The sequence below is a fragment of the Polyodon spathula genome, chromosome 35 (assembly GCF_017654505.1).
Source record: "Polyodon spathula isolate WHYD16114869_AA chromosome 35, ASM1765450v1, whole genome shotgun sequence".
Classification (NCBI taxonomy): Eukaryota; Metazoa; Chordata; class Actinopteri; order Acipenseriformes; family Polyodontidae; genus Polyodon; species Polyodon spathula.
The window spans coordinates 5,778,188-5,799,165 of NC_054568.1; the positions used below are offsets into that span (position 1 = coordinate 5,778,188).

General features: G+C 46.1%; 2 protein-coding genes across 3 annotated transcripts; one reads left to right on the forward strand and one right to left on the reverse strand.

The window, feature by feature from the left end:
* Positions 1–389: 389 nt before the first annotated feature.
* LOC121303909 (cilia- and flagella-associated protein 251-like) lies at positions 390–8,039 on the reverse strand. 2 transcript variants are annotated; one of them, XM_041234772.1, is made up of 7 exons: positions 7,559–8,039; positions 4,570–4,616; positions 4,193–4,286; positions 3,627–3,695; positions 2,745–3,022; positions 2,109–2,624; positions 390–2,007 (listed from the first exon to the last, which is right to left on the reverse strand). In XM_041234772.1, the coding sequence occupies exons 1-7, from the start codon at positions 7,926–7,928 to the stop codon at positions 1,930–1,932; spliced, it is 1,452 nt and encodes a 483-aa protein (XP_041090706.1). In that variant the 5' UTR covers positions 7,929–8,039; the 3' UTR covers positions 390–1,929. The 2 variants fall into 2 exon arrangements, with proteins under 2 accessions (XP_041090706.1, XP_041090705.1); XM_041234771.1 differs by having other exon boundaries at positions 2,109–3,022.
* A 5,418-nt stretch (positions 8,040–13,457) lies between these two features.
* On the forward strand, positions 13,458–18,664 carry LOC121303778 (kelch-like protein 12; the record flags this gene model as incomplete). Its single annotated transcript, XM_041234556.1, has 4 exons — positions 13,458–13,689; positions 14,150–14,228; positions 16,395–16,622; positions 17,033–18,664. Coding segments are annotated over 4 exons (1,980 nt in total), but the record flags the coding sequence as incomplete, so codon positions are not given.
* Positions 18,665–20,978: the final 2,314 nt, after the last annotated feature.

Sequence of the window (20,978 nt, forward strand, 5' to 3'; positions counted from 1 at the left end):
TATTCTAAAGAATTATAATTAAGGGTAAATATTATATTCCAATATAATAATATTATATATATATATATATATATATATATATATATATAGATATTATGTATATACTCTATTCCAGATTACCATTAGGCATATTACAGGAAAACACCTTGAGATAAGGTCATGGTAATCCGTCTAACTTTTGTGACCTAAGAAAATTCAGATTTTTTTTTATAGGAAAAAAAATCACACGAACATATAAATCACACGAGCCAACATCGACTTCACCTCAAATTTATACTCGTCAAAACAAAAAGAAAACAAACTTTAAATTTGTGTGTGTGTGTATATATATATATATATATATATATATATATATATATATATATATATATATATATATATATATATATACACATATACAGTTGTAGTCAAAAGTCTACATACCCCAATGGGAATTTATTATTTCTAGGAATTTCTCAAAAACAGAATTTTAGGATAAATCTTTTGAAGCAAATGTTTTGCTTTTGTGGATGAGGACAAAAGTTACAAGAAATAGTTGTCTCCAATTATTTAATTCAGCAAATGGCATTTGAATGAGATCTGGTCAAATGAAAACAAATGAGATCTGGTCAAATGAAACAAAAATCGAGCTATTTGATCACGCTGATAGTCGTTTGGAAGTGGTCTGGCGAGGCGTACAAAGGAAAGAGAACCATACCTACTACTAATCACGGAGGTGGTAATCTTCTTCTGTGGGGCTGTTTTTCCTCTAATGGCACGGGAAATGTAGTTCCAGTACATGGGAAAATGGATTCTGTAGCATACCAAACGATATTGGCCAATCATCTGAAACCCTCCTTTACAAAACTTGGTTTAAAGCACTACTGGACGTTCCAACACAGCAACGATCCAAAGCAGGCATCAAAAAATCTACTTCAGAACACTTAAAGAAGAATAAAATGAAGATTCTGGAATGGCCGGGTCAAAGTCCCAATCTAAATCCAATTGAGAATCTTTGGTATGAGTTGAAGAATGCTCTGCACAAGAGAATTCCTCGGAATTTTAATGAAATGGAACAATTTTGCGTTGAAGAATGGTCAAAAATCACTAAAGAATCTGCTAAAAGCTCATTGACAAATATCCTAATCGTTTAAAAGAGGCTATTATTGTTAAAGATGACTCAACTAGCTATTAATTTCATTTTCCTTGTCAGGTATGAATACTTTTTAAAAAAATGCTCAAATAAATAATTGTCTATTTCTTGTAATTTTTCTCATTCTCATTCACAAAAGCAGATATTTCCTATAATTGTTTTCGAGAAATTTCTAGAAATTATAAATTTCCAATGGGGTGTGTATACTTTTAATGTGTGTGCATGAAACAGCAGTTATGAAGCAGCATGTTATTGGTGAGATTTCTAAGCAGTTTCTAAGTAGCTGTCACCCTATAAATACTTTTAAGCCACAAACCTGGCTGCTGGCTGGGCTTGACACTGTCACCCAGACTGCAGTCCAGTGCCTTGCACAGACAGGGTCAACTCCTGCAATTGATACTTGGAATTGATACTTTAGAGGCATTCATAATAACTGTTGTGATTGTTCAGCTGCTCTCATTTAAAGCTGATTGAGTTGACAAACAAGTAGCGACTGAACAGTTGAAGTAATGATGCTGCAGCCTCTGTGTGAAGCTCATTTTAACCGAATACTGTGGACTGCAATTCAGATCAATTTGGACGTGTTGGAATTGATTAGAAGGTAACAGGGACTGATTATAAAAAAGGAATTTGAATGGAATTGGAATTTGAGAAACAGGACTTGACCCCCCACCCAGATCACACAGCAAATAAAATCATTAACAAATCAATAAAAACCAAAAACAGAAATGAATCAACAGTATATATATCTATCTATTTCACACACTGCAGAGCGCGCCGTTGAGGGGGCTGGCTCGTTAACCCTTTCTGATCTGGCTCAGCTTCTCTGCCACTTTCCTCAGCTGGGCCTCGATCTCCAAGAGGTTCTCGTGCTCCTGAAACAAACAGAACAAACCAGCAAGACATGAGAATGAAAACTAACCAGCAGCCAAACAGTCCCGCAGCAAACCAGGTACTGTAGAGCAAGTGAACGCACCTCCTTCCTCCTGAAATCCTCCTCCTCCTCCTCCTCCTCATCCTCCTCCTCCTGTCTCGCAGGGTGCTGTCTCTTGTCCAGGAAGAGCAGCGATTCTGCTTCCTGTTCCTGCTGGTGTCTTTTCGTCAGAGGTACCCCCTGCTCATGCGAGTGTGAGTGGGGAGGGTGTCTCTTATTCCCAGCCCCTCTCTCATTTTCGAACTGCCTCGTCTCCTCATCGCTCGCCTTCTCCTCCACTCTCTTCTTCTCCTCGATGTCTTCCTCCCACCCCTCCTCGCTCTCTCGCCTCTTCTTTCTGTATTCCTCCTCGTCTATTTCCTCTCCCTCTCTGAAGTGCCTCTTCTTCACTTCTCCTCTCTTCCTGTCCTCCTCCTCCTCCTCTTGATTCTTCACTTTCATTTCCTCCAGTAGTTTCTCGATCCTGAAAGCTTCCCTTTCCAGTGTTTCTATCTCCTCTGCCTCCTCCTCCTCTTTCTCTCTATCACTCTTTTTCTCATTCCCTCTTTTCTTCTCATCCTCAAACAGTTCTTCCAGCTCTCTATCACTCTTTTTCTTGTTCTCTCTTTTCTTCTCATCCTCAAACAGTTCTTCCAGCTCTCTATCACTCTTTTTCTCATTCCCTCTTTTCTTCTCATCCTCAAACAGTTCTTCCAGCTCCCTATCGCTCTTTTTCACATTCCCCCTCTTCTCATCTTTCTCCCCTTGTTCCTTTTCTCCTCCTCTCTCTTCGTGCTTCACTCCCTCCCTCTCCACCTTCACCTCTGTCACCACCTCCTTCTCTCTCTCCTTTGCCTCCTCCCGCTGGTTCTCTTTCTCCTCAACCTCTTCTCTCTCCTTGGCTCCGCCCCCTCCTCGCTGTGTGGCGCCTGATCCCGCACCCTTCTTCTCCAGGCCGCCTGCCATCTCCTGCTTCTCTGCAGAGAGATCGACAGGGGAGGGGAGTGGTTAGTGACGTCAGCTCTGGACGGACAGGCAGTTACTGAACTCAGCTCTGCTTGCTCTACATACAATATTACAGTCCTGTTTTTTAAAGTTTATTTTGATGGATTGAATACAGGCCGCTATTTGTGAAACTGAACCATTTTTTACAACAACTCAGAATAGACTTCTTTAAATAAGTGATATTGCATTGTGTTGAGTGTGGTATTGCATTGTGTTGAGTGTGGTATTGCATTGTGTTCAGTGTGATAGCACATTGTGTTTGCTGTGCATTGTATTGGGTTGAATTGTATTGTATTTTATTGTATTGCACTGTATTTTCTGGGTATTGGATTGTATTGTATTCCCTGTGCTGTGCTGTGTTTAATCTCCCTGGGCTGTGTTGTGTTGTGCTGTGTTTGATTGCCCTGTGCTGTATTGTATTTGATCTCCCTGTGCTGTAATGTGTTTGATCTCCCTGTGCTGTGCTGTGTTTGATCTCCCTGTGCTGTGTTTGATTTCCCTGTTCTGTGCTGTGCTGTGTTTGATCTCCCTGTGCTGTGCTGTGCGTTGTCTATTCCCGGGTCTCAGTTTCCTCACCGGAATGGGCCAGCTCCTGCAACTCTCTCAGCAGGTTCTCATGACGCAGCATTGCGAGAATCCGCTCGTCTAGGAAGAGAGGAGAGAGCGGGGTGAGGAGAGGAGAAGAGAGGAGAGATGGGTGAGGAGAGGAGAGAGTAGAGAGAACACATTCACACTGAGAATCCACTGGACTGGAGAGAGGAGAGAGAGCGGGGTGAGGAGAGGAGAGAGAACACATTCACACTGAGAATCGGGGTGAACTCTACAGAACAGATAAGACAGGTGAGGGGAACTCCACAATAATAGTTTACAGTATGACACAGACACTGGCACATTCACACACTGACACATTCACACACTCACACGCACACACACTAACACACACTAACATAGACTCACATTCACACACACACACTCACACGCACACACACTAACACACACTAACATAGACTCACATTCACACATTCACACTCACACACGCACACACACTAACACACATTCACACACACACACACTCCCACACTCACACATTCACACTGACACGCACACACACACTGACACGCACACACACACTGGTTTGTTACCTTCCCTGAGGATTCTGGCACAGTTGGTGTCGATGGGGCTGGAGGCAAGTTTGGACAAGGTGTCTGCTAAAACCTCAATCACACACTTAGTCACCTGCAGAGAGACACGCACACACACACAGCACCAGTCAAATGTTGTTTTTTTTATATAAAACAAAAAATATAGTAAAATAACATTTTAATTTCTTTATTTAAACCCACTGCCAAACTTTTGATATTTGTAATTCCCAAAAAATATTTTATTTTGCACTGAATGGTGATACCTGAGTCTCTGTCTTTTAAGAGAAAAACATTTGACCCGCAAGTGCTCGATTCCTTGTGTGCCTGAAGGGGTTTTATACAAATCAGTGATCAGTAAATAAAGTATCAGCACCTACCTTTTCATCTTCCTTTGTCAGCTGAAAGGGAAGAGGCAAGGAGACCACTGCAAAAACAGAGAGAGGAGACACTAGGCTGTGAGTCTTAGAGGTGAGAGAGAGAGAGGAGACAGCAGACTGTGAGTCTTAGAGATAGAGAGAGGAGACACTAGACTGTGAGTCTTAGAGGTGAGAGAGAGAGACAGAGAGGAGACACCAGACTATGAGTCTTAGAGGTGTGAGAAAGAGAGGAGACAGCAGACTGTGAGTCTTAGAGGTGATAGAGAGAGAGACAGAGAGAGGAGACACCATACTGTGAGACTTAGAGGTGAGAGAGAGAGACAGAGAGAGAGGAGACACCAGACTGTGAGTCTTAGAGGTGAGAGAGAGAGATAGAGAGAGGAGACAGCAGACTGTGAGTCTTAGAGATGAGAGACAGTGAGAAGGAAACACACAGGCAGGCAGGCAGGCAGGCAGGCATATTATTGATTATTGACAATGATAAACTGAGTGCTATATGTTCCATAATATGTCATATCCAGTAAACACTGAGTAAATTACTGTATAGGAAAACTAAAAGATACAGCAAGGGGCTTTGATACAGCAGAGCTGCCTCAAACTAGGTTTCCCAGTCTCCTGGAACAAGGGTAACCAGATTTTCAAAGCTCAAAACCAGGATATAAAACATTTACAAAAGACTTCTATTCACCAACTACTACTACTACTACTACTACTACTACTACTACTACTACTAATAATAATAATAATAATAATAATAATAATAAATAATAATAATAATAATAATAATAATAATAATATCTATATCCTCTCACTCTTAGTATTATCATTAATGAAGTAATGTGTGGCTAATTAGTTTAAGTAAACATATTGCGTTATATACGTATTACTACTTTTATATTGAGTTCACTATTATTAAAGAAGAAGAAGAAGAAGAAGAAGAAGAAGAAGAAGAAGAAGAAGAAGAAGAAGAAGAAGAAGAAGAAGAAGGAATGAAATGATGAAATGATGAAATGATTGAAGATGCATTTAGGTTCTGGCATTGTTTCACTCACTGAAACATTTACTGAGGTTGTTGGTCTGGTTTAACCTGGTGGACTGGGGTGCTTGCAGCCTCTCGCTGCGCTGCCCGCTGTCTGAGCTGAACCAAACCAGAACTGAACCAAACCAGAGCTGAACCAAACCAGAACTGAACAGCTACAAAACTATCTCTCTCGTTTGTCTCGTTGGCCTTTCAAGCCACTGTTCCTGACTCAGCGAGAGCAAAACGCGTCGCTCTCCAAGGTGCTGAGCGCCTGCAAGCGATTAGCAAGCTATTTTCTTTCCTGTTCCCTCCTCTTAAAATACGTGATTCGATTAGAAGGAAATGCGTCGCTAATCCTGGGCAGACACAAGCAAGAGCTCGGCTCGTTTCCCAGGCAGAGAAAATAAAACAGCCTCGGTTCTTTCCACTGTAAACACGCCCGCATAAAGAACTGAAACGAACGGGATCTAAGCGTGAGCGACACACACCGGAACAGAGAAAGCGAGCCAATATTAATTACTGTGCCAGAAGACAGGCACGGTGGCGCACTTCAAAGAAACACAAGGAAATAAATAAATATAGCTGTCTGTTATCTAACCGTTTATGTAACACTGGCACAATGCTGCAGAGTGCAGCAAAAAACACAACACACTCATGCAACAAAATAATACACATATCGTGCACAATAATAATGTTAGGAGCCTATCTTCTGATATTAAGCCTTAATCTGTAAGTTATTTAGGTGTGCGTGTCTCAGTGTGTCCGTGTTTCAGTGTCTGTGTGAGTAAGTGTGTGTCTCAGTGTGTGTCTGTTTCAATGTGCGTGTCTCAGTGTGTGTCTGTTTCAGTGTGGGTGCCTCAGTGTGGGTGTCAGTGTGTGCGTGAGTGTCTGTTTAAGTGTGTGTGTCTCAGAGTGTGTGTGTGTGTGTGTGTGTGTGTGCCTGTCTCAGTGTGTGTGTGTGTTTCAGTGTGTCTCGGTGTCGCGTTCCTCTCTTCACGTGTTAACCAGATTGTCAAACAGATCGAGCGCAGGTCGTGTTTTAGAACCCTGGCTCACTATAGCACATCGAGCGCAGGTCGTGTTTTAGAACCCTGGCTCACTATAGCACATCGAGCGCAGGTCGTGTTTTAGAACCCTGGCTCACTATAGCAGATCGAGCGCAGGTCGTGTTCTAGAACCCTGGCTCACTATAGCAGATCGAGCGCAGGTCGTGTTCTAGAACCCTGGCTCATATAGCAGATCGCGAACACCTCGCTATCGCTGAGCTCTGAACAGAAACCTACAGTGCAAGTGACATATTACACCAGCCTCATCTGGTGCATACACCCGTCTAAACAGCACATTAGTACGCGTTCACTGTGTAGGGGCACCTCTCTGACAGAGCTGGATATTTTAACCTGGGTGCATATGAATAGGAACAATTACCCCGGAGGCTGATGCAGCAGGCATTTCTAAAGCGCTTCTCATTACTAAGCAGACTGACAGCCTTTTTATACGCGGTGTATATAATAATAATAATAATAATAATATTATTATTATTATTATTATTATTATTATTATTATTATTATTATTAGTAGTAGTAGTAGTAGTAGTAGTAGTAGTATCATCACCACGATACACACGCATCTTGTATTAAAACGACGCACACACAGTAACAAACCAGCGTATTAAACAGCATTACATAACTATCTTTGCAACTGCGGCAGCAGCGAGAAAGGCTGCCCGCTGACTCGCACACTCACTCGATATGCTGGAAATACCAGGGCTGTATCTGAGTGCTCGGGTAGTGATCTAATGCTGTCTCTAAAATAAAACATTTACAAAATAAACAGCCGATAAGTAACTACACTTCTATTCACCCACCCCTAACACTACCATTAATAATAATATAATAATAATAATAATAATAATAATAATAATAATAATAATAATAATAATAATAATAACCACTGCCAGCGCCTCCTTACCTTGTCCCATGGTCGTGACCGCCAGCACAGCCAATCCGATTGACAGCATTTTCCAGGACTCGGGTATTGATGCACAAATATATAGCTCTATAAATAGGGAATTTACAATACTGCTAATGATACTGCAGTGAACGGTGCAGGAAACAGCCTGCTCTCTCTCTCTCTCTCTCTCTCTCTCTCTCTCTCTCTCTCTCTCTCTCTCTCTCTCTCTCTCTCTCTCTCTCTCTCTCTCTAGCCTGAAATTCAGATCTGGTGTTCGGTGCGCTGTGGGTAGAAGAGACCATTGAGGTTTCAAACTCCTCCAGACAGACAGACAGACAGACAGATCGCGTGACGGAGAGGTTTCAAAGCCCCTCGTGCGCGGCCGCATGCGCTGAATAAACTGCGGCGGCGCTAATGGAGCGAGAGAGGTGATAGACACTTTAAATACCGGCCCAGCAAGGATATGATGTCATGAAGAAGGCGGGTGATAGTACATCTTATAGTTCACCTTTCTGTTCTTATTGGAGAGGTCGTTGAACGGTGGCTTCTTATATATTTGAGGGCAGGCTACTTTGTGATTTGTGGAGAATCTCCCTGTTATTTTAATTTTGTCTTTAGCTAGAGTGGATGCAATTACCAAAGTGGCAGATGTGTGTGTGTGTGTGTGCGTGTGCGTGTGTGATGATGATAATAAGAAGGGAGCCTGAGGTTGTTTCTAAGCCCCTTTGTCCTCCCAGCTCAGTCTGGATGCAGAATTTCTAAAAGACATAAAAGATTTCCAGTCTGTGCGTCAGGGAAATTCACCGCGGGGGTCACATCGGCTCGCAGCTGGAAGTGAACAATGGGCTGCTCTTTATTTTATGATTATGAAGCCGGGAATTAACAGAGTAGAACTTTCTGAATGTCTGCTGGAAATTAAAGCAAGCAGGCACACTGTACACACACACACACAGAGCTACAGAGACACACAGAGAGACATAAACACAGAGAGGGAGGGAGGGAGGGAGGGTGCAGATCAGCAGGTGGGGCCCGAGGCAAAGTGATACAATGATTTACATCCAGAGCTTTTTAAAACAATGCCAACAAATCACCTGGTCAAAAATGTACAAAGAACCAGAGACAGCTTTCTGCACTCACCTGAAACAAAGCAAATATCCAAAAATCAAATGAAATATGCATGACTCTCTGAACTGGAGACTAACCATCGCGTTACCACAAGCAGAAAATACAGCTTTGAGATCGTTTATGATTTTTATTTAGATGCTTGATGACTTTCCCAAAGCAGTGACCAGATGAAGACAGATCCTGGTCAGTCCAGTTCTGTCTGACTTCGACATGGAGCAAATCTTTAAAGACTTCAGCCTGGTCACGGTCAGTCCTTGCAGAAAGCTTCTCTCTCTCCCTGCCTCTATCCTTCTCTCGTTCCTTCCCTGTCTCTGTTTGACCGGAAGTAAAGACATGTAAAAAGATTTCTAGTCGCAGTGCTTGTCATTGAATTGATTACATTTTTGATAAAAATGTCCTAAAAGTAATCATTTATTTTTCTCCATCCTTTAAAACATGCAGATGGTCTGGAAATGGAACTAAGCAAGCAATCAATATTACAGCTCAACAAGAACAGCCTGTAAGCTAACGGGCTGTGCCCTGGGGCGCCCTCTAGTAGTGTGCAGTGTGTATTCGCTGCACTTATTGTCCTTTTGTTATTTTGGTTTGTTTGGCTTGGTTTGTAATAGGCTCATGGAAACTGCCTCTGGGGTATGTGTTTGATAAACACAAAGAGCCCATAAAACATTTACAGAAACATAGAAATAAATACAACAATGCAGTTTAATCAGCTAATGAGCAGCGTGGCTCTAGTGGGTAGAGCTGAGGAGGGACTGGGAGGGAGGGAAGCAGTGTGGCTCTAGTGGAGCTGAGGAGGGACTGGGAGGGAGGGAAGCAGTGTGGCTCTAGTGGAGCTGAGGAGGGACTGGGAGGGAGGGAAGCAGTGTGGCTCTAGTGAAGCTGAGGAGGGACTGGGAGGGAGGGAAGCAGTGTGGATCTAGTGCTTAGAGCTGAGGAGGGACTGGAAAGCAGTGTTGCTCTAGTGGTTTTAACTGGGAAGTCATGTAAGTTTTTAGGTTACCCCTTCAGAGATAATAACTCACCTTTGTTTGATTATATCCAGGTCCTCTGCAATTTCTGGATCTGTTTAATAATGCACATATGCAGGGAAACTTCTCAAACTCCATATACAGCTCTGAGGCTTTGTGTCACTCAATAGAGTTAAATCATTTTGCTTCATGAAGTCGAATGAAACCTGCTGCATAGTATTACATGTGTGTAGAAGCCCTGGGCCAGCTCCCCTCCCTCCTCAGAACCTGATACTCCGGGATGAAAGGAGGGAGGGGAGAGAGAAGGAGAGGAGGATGAAGAGAAGGGGGAGAGGAGGATGAAGAGAAAGGAGACACCTTCAGTTATTCTGCTTAGTTACACCTTTGTCATTTTGCAGAGTGAGTGTGTTGTAAACAGTCCCACACTACCACCTAGTGGATCTCGGTGCACACTGCAGCTTGAGCCCAGATAAAACAACACATCAAACTGCACTCCGGCACCAAGTACCCTCGTACCGGCTGCTCCGAGACCTGCTATCCCTCCCGGGCAGGCTCGTACCGGCTGCTCCGAGACCTGCTATCCCTCCAGGATCCTTCGCCGGGTTAACCCCGAATGCACCCTGCGACGGACCGAAAACACCGCAGAAGACTCACAGGAGCAGCCACCGGCCGAGAGAAATAAACGTTAACGCGGAGCTGTGCAGGAGCCTGCCAATGAGAGCGCACGGCTCACTCTACGTCACGGAGATGTTCGGAGTCGGCCAATCGCAGAGCGCTGCCCTGAGTGTGTGTGTTTTCTTACTGTGTTTCGGGTTACCGTGCTGTACCGTACTGCGCTGTAATGTGTGAGCGAAAGAGCTACGGGGGAGGGAGATTCGGTTTTCACGTTCAGTCTGCACCTACTGCAAAGACAACGCGTCGTTGAAGAGTTTTTGCAGTAACTCAGTTTATCGTGAAAATGCATTTTAAGGATGTAGAGCGGATGCTGCTAGTACTGTCTGAAGCAATGGCATCTCGCTGTATGCATTTGTGTAAACACTAAGGAAGGACGGCTTTTATTTTGGTTGTGCGCTGCACTGTTTCCAGTCAGGCTGCAGAGATTTCGAGTCGCAATCTCCGGATCATTTCAGGGTTTCTTTTTTTGTTGAGGTTGTTGCTGTGTCTTGTTTTCTCGCAGAAGGCACAGTTGCACACTTCTCTCTGGGTTGAATCCAGCGTCACTGAACAGAGTGACTTTTCCCGGGTATGTATTTTTTTTATGTAATAATAATGATGTCGTATGTTCTCGTTAAACTGAGAGATCCTGTGAGCGCCTGGTATATATGTGCGATACACACACACACCGCAGGATGAGACCTGGCGTGTGGTTGGTACTGTCTGGAATTACTCGCTTGAGAAACGCGTGTCTTGTGTGTTTTTTTGTCTAATAAACTTTCAGCTACACGGTAGAAAGCAGAAGGCGTTGGTGTTACAGAATTTGGAATCCGTCAGAACTGTTACGATGTGTTTATACCGGACTCGTTCATAATAATGTAAATACATTGAGAGCATTTCAATACGCGAGGCCCGGTTTAGAGTGGAAGTTGAGTTTTTTTTTTTAATACAGGCCAAGATGTTTTTCATTTAGTCACAACAAAGGGTTAATGATACTGTGCACAGCTAATAATCGATTGCATGGCCGTTGTACTAAAGCTGGCTGCCCTGTACATTATCTCCATTCATGCACACACACGACAGCGTGTAAGTGTATCGCAACACCCCACTGCTTCTGTGGTTTCGATTTGCTGTGCGTCTGAAGTCAAACCAACTGGTGATTGTGAAAATGTGATTTTGTCGATGTATTTAATAGGCCACACACATGCAGTTCCTTTCAGATAGTTAGCATGAAGCCGCACAGGGAGCCGCTGGTGGTAAACGATACTTTACAGCAGCTGTTTCAAGATAACAGACCTCTATCTCTATATGCGAATAATATATATATATATATATATATATATATATATATATATATATATATATATATATATATATATATATATATATATACAGTACCAGTCAAAAGTTTGAGTACACCTGCTTAAAACCAGGGTTTTCGTGATTATCTATACTTTTAACTGTATAAGCTCGTCTATAAACACTTACTATTTCATTATATGATACGTGTGCTTATATAAGCTGATAATCATAAGTGAATTGCATTCAAAAATGAATTTTTTAAATGAAAATGTAAATCTTGTCAATTTCAATGAAAGGGTCACCCAAAGCAAGGGGATTTCAGTCTGAAGCCCAAGTAGGTTAAAAGTCTGAAATGTGTATAACAGGGTGTTGGAACACTGGCCTACGTATAAAAGTGTCTTTGTTGGATGTTCTCTGAGTTAACTAGCATGTTACCTAATTAACCTTTTGCCACCAATTATTGCAACAAGTTTGTCATTCCTGAATGTAAAAGAGCAGAAAATGGCAAAATACGCTCAGTTAAGCGAAGAAAAAAGTCTGTAATTACTTCAAGAAATGAAGGTCAATCTTTAAGACAAATCGCAAGAACTTTGCAAGTGTCTGTAACTGCTGTGGCCAAGACCATCAAACGATTTGAAGAAACTGGCACTCATGAGGACTGAACAAGGTCAGGCAGGCCAAGGGTGACCTCGGAATCAGAGAACAAGTTCATTCGAGTCACAAGTCTGTGAAACCGGCAATTAACTGCCCCTGAAATACAAGCTCAGCTAAATGCTACTAGAAGTACAGATGTTTCAACATCAACTGTTCAGAGGAGATTGCGTGAAGCTTGCCTAACTGGAAGAATCGCTGCAAAGAAACCATTGTTAAGATAGCAGAATAAGAGGAAGAGACTTGTCTGGGCCAAAAAACTGAGTATTTGTAAGACGCAGAGGGGGTGAGCGCATGAGTTGTGCATGCTGGTCCCCACTGACAAGCATGGAGGAGGCAGTGTCATGGCCTGGGGTTGCTTTGCTGGTGACAGAGTTGGTGATCTTTACCAAGCCCATGGCAAGCTCAACCAGCATGGCTATACCAGCATACTTCAGAGGCATGCCATTCCATCAAGATTACGGCTAGTTGGGCAGCCCTTCATTCTTCAGCAAGATAATGACCCAAAACACACCTCAAAGTTGTGCAAGAACTATCTGGCGAAGAAGGAAAGTGAAGGACAACTCAATCTAATGACCTGGCCTGCCCAGTCTCCAGACCTCAATCCCATAGAACTTGTATGGGACGAACTGGACAGAAGAGTCAAAGCAAAGCTACCCACAAGTGCCCTACATCTCTGGGAATTGCTGCAGAAGAGCTGGGAAGACATGTTGGGTGATTTCCTGCTGAAACTTGTTAACCGAATGCCTTGTGTTTGTGAGGCTGTTATTAAGGCAAAGGGTGGCTGTTTTGAGGAATCCAAGATTTAGAGACAATTTTCAATTTTCTTGAACATTGCTTTGATACTTCTTATGCTTTGTTTTGTATATTGTAACGTGTGTTTTCATTTTCAAGTATTTACAGAAACGTATATGATGTAAAACATTGTCAATTAGGAAAAAAAAACGAGTTTCCAGCAAGTGTACTCAAACTTTTGTCTGGTACTGTATATGTCAATAAAATGTGAGTGTAGTTGCCATGGCATCAAACGTATATAAGTGTTCCACTGTTTGTTTTCAAACCCTTTCCCAGACAGAGGTGTGATAAACACACCGAAACATTCAGGGAAGTTGGCTCTCTTGGAATTGGGAATTCATTTTCGTAAAAGGAATCAGAGTTTGTTTGATTGTGTCCAGCATCGCAGAGGAGTCAGCCCCTCCCAGTCAGCTCAGTATTGAACACAGTGTGATATTTACTGTGCTGTTGTTTCTCTTGCTCTGTTTCTCTTCCTTCCCGCAGGCTCGTCTCCGGGTTCTTGCCGGATCTACTTCCGGCGCAACGTGATGTGGTCCCCAAAGCCGTGGCGCGACCAGGAATATGCCCCCTCCGAGGCTCTGTCTGACAGCGACTCTGAGGAGGAAGATTTCCCCGACAAAAGTTCCAAGTCTCTGGGAGATTACATCACACAAGGTGCCTCTTCTGTACTGCACTGGACTGGACTAGCCTGGTGTGCAGCCACAGCCTTCTACAAGCACAGCACAGTGTGATACAGCACAGAGACAGCATGGGACAGCATAGGCAAGCATTGTAAAGCACACAGAGGTCTGGTAAAGCACAGGGAAGCATTGTAAAGCACAGAGAGGTCTGGTAAAGCACAGGGAAGCATTGTAAAGCACAGAGAGGTCTGGTAAAGCATAGGGAAGCATTGTAAAGCACATAGAGGTCTGGTAAAGCATAGGGAAGCATTGTAAAGCACAGAGAGGTCTGGTAAAGCATAGGGAAGCATTGTGTAAGAGGCAAAGCATAGAAGTGGGTCTGGTAAAGCATAGGGAAGCATTGTAAATCATATTCAGAGTGATATATTCCAGTAATAATGTTCAGTGGCGCTGCACCCCCCCCCCCCTTTATTTGTATTTATGTTCTGATTCAGGCTTGAAGCAGCTCCTGAATGCCCAGCAGCTGTGTGATGTCACTCTGGCAGTGGAAGGGAAGAAGTTCATGTGTCACAGGTAAGGAAGGGAGCTCAGCTCAGTTCAGCTCAGCTCAGCTCAGCACTGTCACTGTCAGTTGTGTGATCAGACTGAAAGAATCAAACACAACACACCCAGGGTTTTCAATTCGTTTTGAAATGTGCAGCACTTACAAGGTATATCCCCTGTATATCTCATAACAAAAGGAATACGCTTTTTTTGGTTTCCATAACACCCGAAAATAATTGTAATATTTTTAAATAAAAGTAGGTGGCGCAAATATGGTTTTAGTCTGTGGATCACGCCGGTCGCCGGATTATTTTGAAACATTTGTTGCAGGGTTGGGGTAAAGTTTGGTTACAACTCTCCTCTGTCCCCTCCCCTCTCCTCTCTCTCCTCTCTCTCTCTCTCCTCTCTCTCTCCTCTCCTCTCCTCTCCCCCTCTCCTCTCTACAGTGGAGATGTAGATGGGACTGAGAGAGGAAGGGTAGAGGGATAGGGGACGATTGAGAGTCGGATAGGAGACATTGGAGAGTAGGAGGGGAGAGAGGAGAGGAGAGAATAGTCCCGAACTGCAATTTATAGAGGCAGAGTCGAGGATAAAAAGACACCGTTTGCTCCCTCTCTCCGCTCATGGGAGAGGAGAGAGGCCTAGAGGAGAGACGCAAGTCCCAAGCAAGGAGATCCGGGAGTCAGAGTTAACATAAAAGCCCGTACTAGGATCCTTTTCGTGCCAGAGTTCACCAGCCCACGACGACGACCCTCAAGTCGGCATAAAAACACGTGTACAAGTCAAGTGGTCGGGAGATCCTCTTCCTCTCTCTCCCTCTCTCCTCTCTCTCTCTCTCTCAGGGTGCTGCTGGCCTCAGTCAGCCCGTATTTTCGTGCCATGTTCACCAGCCCTCTCTCCTCTCTCCTCTCTCCTCTCCTCTCCTCTCTCTCTCAGGGTGCTGCTGGCCTCAGTCAGCCCGTATTTTCGTGCCATGTTCACCAGCCCTCTCTCCTCTCTCCTCTCTCCTCTCCTCTCCTCTCTCTCTCAGGGTGCTGCTGGCCTCAGTCAGCCCGTATTTTCGTGCCATGTTCACCAGCCCTCTCTCCTCTCTCCTATCTCTCTCTCTCTCTCCTCTCTCTCCTCTCTCAGAGGACACTGCTGACCTCAGTCAGTGAGCCCATTTTCGTGCCATGTTACAAGTGGTCGCCTCTCTCTCTCTCTCTCTCTCTCTCCCTCTCTCTCTCTCTCAGGGTGCTGCTGGCCTCAGTCAGCCCGTATTTTCGTGCTATGTTCACCAGCCCTCTCTCCTCTCTCCTCTCTCCTCTCCTCTCCTCTCTCTCTCTCTCTCAGGGCAGGCTCTCCTCTCTCTCTCTCTCGGGTGTGCTGAGGGCATACAGAAGAGAGAACGATACAAGTGGCGGGAGTCTCATAGGCGTTTCCTCCCTCTCTATAGGTCAGTGAGATAGGAGAGGGTGATAAGTCTAGTTTTTACGGCTATGTTTCACCAGCGACCCTCTCTCTCTCTCTCCTCTCTCCTATCTCCTCTCCTCTCTCTCTCTCTCAGGGTGCTGCTGGCCTCAGTCAGCCCGTATTTTCGTGCTATGTTCACCAGCCCTCTCTCCTCTCTCCTCTCCTCTCTCCTCTCCTCTCCTCTCTCTCTCTCTCTCAGGGTGCTGCTGGCCTCAGTCAGCCCGTATTTTCGTGCTATGTTCACCAGCCCTCTCTCCTCTCTCCTCTCTCCTCTCTCCTCTCTCCTCTCCTCTCCTCTCTCTCTCAGGGTGCTGCTGGCCTCAGTCAGCCCGTATTTTCGTGCTATGTTCACCAGCCCTCTCTCCTCTCTCCTCTCTCCTCTCTCCCTCTCCTCTCCATCTAGGATATCTCCTCCCTCTCCCTCTCCACTCTCAGGGTGGAGAGGCCTCAGTCACGCCCGTATTTTCGTGCTAAATGTTCACCAGTGGCCCTCTCTCCTCTCTCCTCTCTCCTCTCCTCTCCTCTCCTCTCTCTCTCAGGTCCCTGCTGGCCTCAGTCAGCCCGTATTTTTCGTGCATGTCACCAGTCCCCTCTCCTCTCTCTCCTCTCTCCCCTCTCTCCTCTCCTCTCCTCTCCTCTCTCTCTCAGGGTGCTGCTGGCCTCAGTCAGCCCGTATTTTCGTGCTATGTTCACCAGCCCTCTCTCCTCTCTCCTCTCTCCTATCTCCTCTCCTCTCTCTCTCAGGGTGCTGCTGGCCTCAGTCAGCCCGTATTTTCGTGCTATGTTCACCAGCCCGCTCGTGGAGTCCCGTCTGGCTGAGATCCGTCTGGAGGAAGTGACACCGGAAGTGGTTCAGACTGTCGTTCACTTTGTCTACACCGGGGAGGCGGGGCTGACCCCCGACACTGCCGAGGACCTCTTCGTCGCGGCCAATCGGCTGCAAGTTCTCCCTCTGCAGGACCTGTGCGCCAGGTGAGAACAGCCTGAAACATGCCTGTGCACATCATCGCTTCAAATACAGTACAGTGTAATAGATACTTTACAGTACTGTAATACCCGCAATGAGAAAACCAGACTCTTCACATCCAGCTGTAAACAGCCTCACTTAGAATACAATACAGTGTAATAGATACTTTACAATACTTCTTAATAATTCGTTGTGAGCACATTAAACACACCCCAGCTACTGAGTGACAGCACAGTCCTGCGTTTCTATTGGAGGATTGTACCGCCCTTGCTGTGTTACAGTACGATAGGGAGTATTCACAGGCTCGTGGGAAAATATATAATATTTATCTAAAATATAAAATGCACACAAGCAAAATGGTTTCACCCATTCCTGATCTCTCTCTCTCTCTCTCTCTCTCTCTCTCTCTGTCCAGGTTCCTCTTCGAGCATCTCTCCCTGGATAACTGCCTGGGCATGTACTCCCTGGCCCGCTCTCACCACGACACCCTGCTGCTGCGCGCCTCCCTGCGGCTAGTCGCCCACAACTTCCCCCGCGTGTCCCGGCAGAAAGACTTCCTGCTGCTGGACCCGGGCACCCTGGGCAGCCTGCTCTCCTCCGACCGGCTGGGAGTGGAGTCCGAGCTGGAGGTGTACCGGGCAGCCCGGCGCTGGGCCCAGCACCAACCTAGGCAGCGCAACCAGCACCTCCCCGCCCTGCTGAGCCACCTGCGCCCGGGGCTGCTGGCCGAGGAGGAGCGGAGGAAGGTGCGGGAGGAGCTGGGGTGGGGAGGAGGCAGTGTCGCCCCCCCCAGGCCCAGGGAGGGCATGTTCGAGAAAAAGATCGTCTGCATCGATCTCAAGCCCCGGGGGGACCACGAGCTGTCGGGCCCGGGCTTCGCAGTGGACTGCTTCGACCCGCGGACCGGCCGTTGGGAGAAGCTGGCAGACCTCAAGTCTGTGACGGGGCCTGGCTGCGCGGCGGTGGGCGATCGGCTCTTCGTAGCCGGGGGGGTGCAGGGCAGCGGCGTGGTCTCGGACACGCTGCACGAGTACAACCCCGTGGCGGACCGCTGGACTGAGCGCCCCCCCATGGCTGTGTCCAGGGTGATGCACGGCTTCCTGGGCGCCTGCGGGAAGCTCTACGCCTTGGGGGGCTGCAACCGGGCCTCCTTCCTGGACTCTGTGGAGGTGTACGACCTGCAGGCCAACGCCTGGGCCCCTTCCCCGCCCCCCGGCTCCAGGATGCCCCTTCCACTGCGCTCCTTCGCCGCGGCCTCCCTGCGGGGGAAGCTGTACCTGCTAGGCGGCACCACGATGGAGGAGAGCCGGGCCGCCGTGCACCACGGGGTTCTCATCTACAACACGGCACTGGACCACTGGGCCCGGGTGCACCTGGAGACAGGGGCCACCTTCTGCGCGGGCGGGGTGGCGGTGAGGGGCGGGGTCTGCGCCGTGGGGGGCTACTGCCGGGATGCCAGCAAGTTCACCGACGGGAACTACACCCGTCTGGAGCCCATGGACGCAACCGGCCGCGTGCTGTTCTTCCGCGAGGGCCGCGGGTCCAGCCGCGAGGTGGCGGGGGCGGTGCAGGGAGCCGCGCCCGTGGTGTTCCCAGGGCTGCCTCGCCGCATCGCGGCGGGCGGCGTGGCTCGCTGGAAGAGGCGCATCTACGTGCTTGGGGGAGAGAACGGCGCGCGGTTCTACGACAGCGTGTACTGCTGGAAGCCCGGCTGGAGGAGCTGGGTGCAGAGGAGGGAGAAGCTGCCTCTGGAGACCGGGGGGGTCAGCCAGTTCGGCTGCACCACACTGAAGTTCCCCAAGAAACACATCCTGTCCCGTCTGAGGGCATTCGAGGAAGAGGGAGAGAGCGACTGAGAGACACCTGACTGTCTGCACGGCATTCGGAGTAGGGGTACCGTCCACCCCATAGGGTCTGGTTTGAGTTTCACCCCTTCAAATGAGTTTAATACTCACAGCTTGTGGACTGATAAAAACAACAGCAAGAAACACCAGCAACGCATCGCCATGATCTGTTCTGTTCTTGTGTTCTCTTTTTAGAGGGGGAGATAGCGACACAATAACCCATGGGAGGGGGGGAGAGAGAGAGGAGAGGGAGTGAGAGGGACTCTCCCCGGTCTCCCAGCAAGTCGTTCGTTCAATAGGGAGGAGGGGGAGGGAGCGAGCGGAGGACAACGACATATACAAAAGCACCAGTAAATACATCATAAATATTTCTTGTTCTCTGATTTAGTTTTGCCTCCAATTGGTTTGGACTTGGTTTTTATAACAAGTTTTTTTTTTTAAAGTTATTCTCCCCTTGGTATATCTAACTTGTCCTTCTGTCTTTTCAAATAGACCTGGAAAGAGTCTGACTGGAACAGTAGAGAAAAACTTTCCGTAACCTGATTTAAAAAAAAAAAAAACAGGCTGAACGGCTTAGAGTTGAGAAAGAAAAATAGGACAAAAATGAAAATAATTATTAATAATAATAGCACTTTATCCACATTTCCTGTGTCCGTCAGTAGTTTCAGAAAACGCTGCTGTGCAGCCGTGTGCACGTGTGTTACACACCCCACTGCTCTTGCAGCGTCGCAGAAATCAAACTACTGGGCCTGGAAATTAGGGAATGTCTCATTTAAGGGATGTCTTGAACCAGCCGCACATGCAGTTCATTTCAAACAGTCAGAGCAAAGGAACACAGAGCCGCACGCGGCACAATGCAGGAGACTTTTTAGAAGCTGGTTAAGATGCCTGATTAAAGCACAAAGCGTTCTCACATTTTCACACGTAGGTGTGTTTCTGTATCCCAGATTACTGAGCGCAGAGTGAAATTCTCACTGCCAAGGTCGTTTCATGCAGGCCAGTGTGTGAAGGATAGAAACACAGTTCTACAGGAGTTCTAATGCATTTGCACACTGCTGTAGTTCAACCATAAATAAATAAATAAGAGAATTCAGCTAGTCTTTGGCTTTAAGCTTTATTTTATTTCAGCTGTATTAATTTTTTTATTAAGAGTATTTTAAGCACGTTCTGACGGATGCGTTTTGATGCGAAGGCGGTTTTGTTTCAGGATTGTTTATGTTTCATTTTAAATGTAAAATAGCAAAGTGCCCAATTGAAATCTAAACTTGTAAATCTTCAACTTTGAACTCTGGGACATTATGTATCATAATAATAATAAAAAAAAATCTTTATTGATTTCTGTGGCCAACACACAGTGACAGATACACTGACACCCCCCCCCCCCCCCTTACACAATGTTGTAAAATAACGCCCGTTTTCCCCCGCGTGCCAAGTCGGGTGGTCCTTCAGCCAATTACTCCGGTGAGCCTCCGGCCACGCCCCCTGGATAAATAGCGTCCTGGCCCCGCCCCCTTCAGTCTGGAATCGGAAGCCGACGAAGACGGAGGCACGCGTGCATTTCTAAGGTAGGCGAGTCCTTTGTTAATAGCACTGATTCACATGTTAGAAAGGCATCGCTCTCGTATTCTAGCGATGCACACACTTATAATCCTACCCTAACGGCTCATAGCCCGTCCTGGGCGCAGCAAGCTTGGAGCTTGGTAGTTTTTTGGTCGCGTTGTGCTGCTCTGTACCAAGTGCTCCTGTTTCACACAGTGGAAGTCAAAGCAAATGTTTGAACAACGTTCCTGCCAAAGAATCCGATTGCTTTAATTTCATTTCGGGACTTTTAATAAAACCCTTGTGTCTTTAGAGCAGGGGTCTCCCGCCCTGGTCCTGGAGAGCTGCTGTAGCTGATGGTTTTCGTTCCAAACTCTGTTACTTAATTGAACCAATTATGGGCTTAATTAGTCAAGAATAACAGGTGTTTCAGATCTTTAGCCAGTGATGATGTAAAGACCCCTATAAGACCTGCTGGATAAGGGCTCTCCAGGACCAGGGCTGGAGACCCCTGCTTTAGATCAATACTGAGTGCATTTTGACGTGATTGTCCCCCAAGGAGAGGCGGTACCAACTGAACAATCGCCTTCGCAAGCGATTAAGTTTGATACCCGAAAACATTTCTTATTTGAAATAGAAATCATACACATTTCTGGGGATATATCCGGACGACCCTGATTCCAGTAAAGCCTGGTCGCGACCTAATATGACTCAACTAAAACATTCGGGGTCAACCGTTTCGCTATAATGTTGACAAAAAATGGTCCGTAGGTCAGCTTTAAAGCGATTTTGTCCGTGCTTTCGAAGCGTACCAGAGGAAACATATGAAAGTCAAGTAAGATTAAATTCACGCCCAGTTGGTGTGAGATATTCACTTAAAGTTACTATATTTTAATTGTAAATATAACTAACATATTTGATATAATTAACCTTACAATGTGAAAACAGTTTTCACTTAGAGAGAAAGAGAGAGTTATA

What these genes read in the sequence shown, in the direction of transcription:
- LOC121303909 (XM_041234771.1), bottom strand. Translation starts at nt 7,928, where the DNA reads ATGCGGCCGCGCACGAGGGGCTTTGAAACCTCTCCGTCACGCGATCTG. An exon ending in GGTCACGACCATGGGACAAG is followed by an intron (nt 4,617 to 7,558) that starts GTAAGGAGGCGC and finishes CTGTTTTTGCAG; the next exon opens with TGGTCTCCTTGCCTCTTCCC. An exon ending in TGACAAAGGAAGATGAAAAG is followed by an intron (nt 4,287 to 4,569) that starts GTAGGTGCTGAT and finishes GTCTCTCTGCAG; the next exon opens with GTGACTAAGTGTGTGATTGA.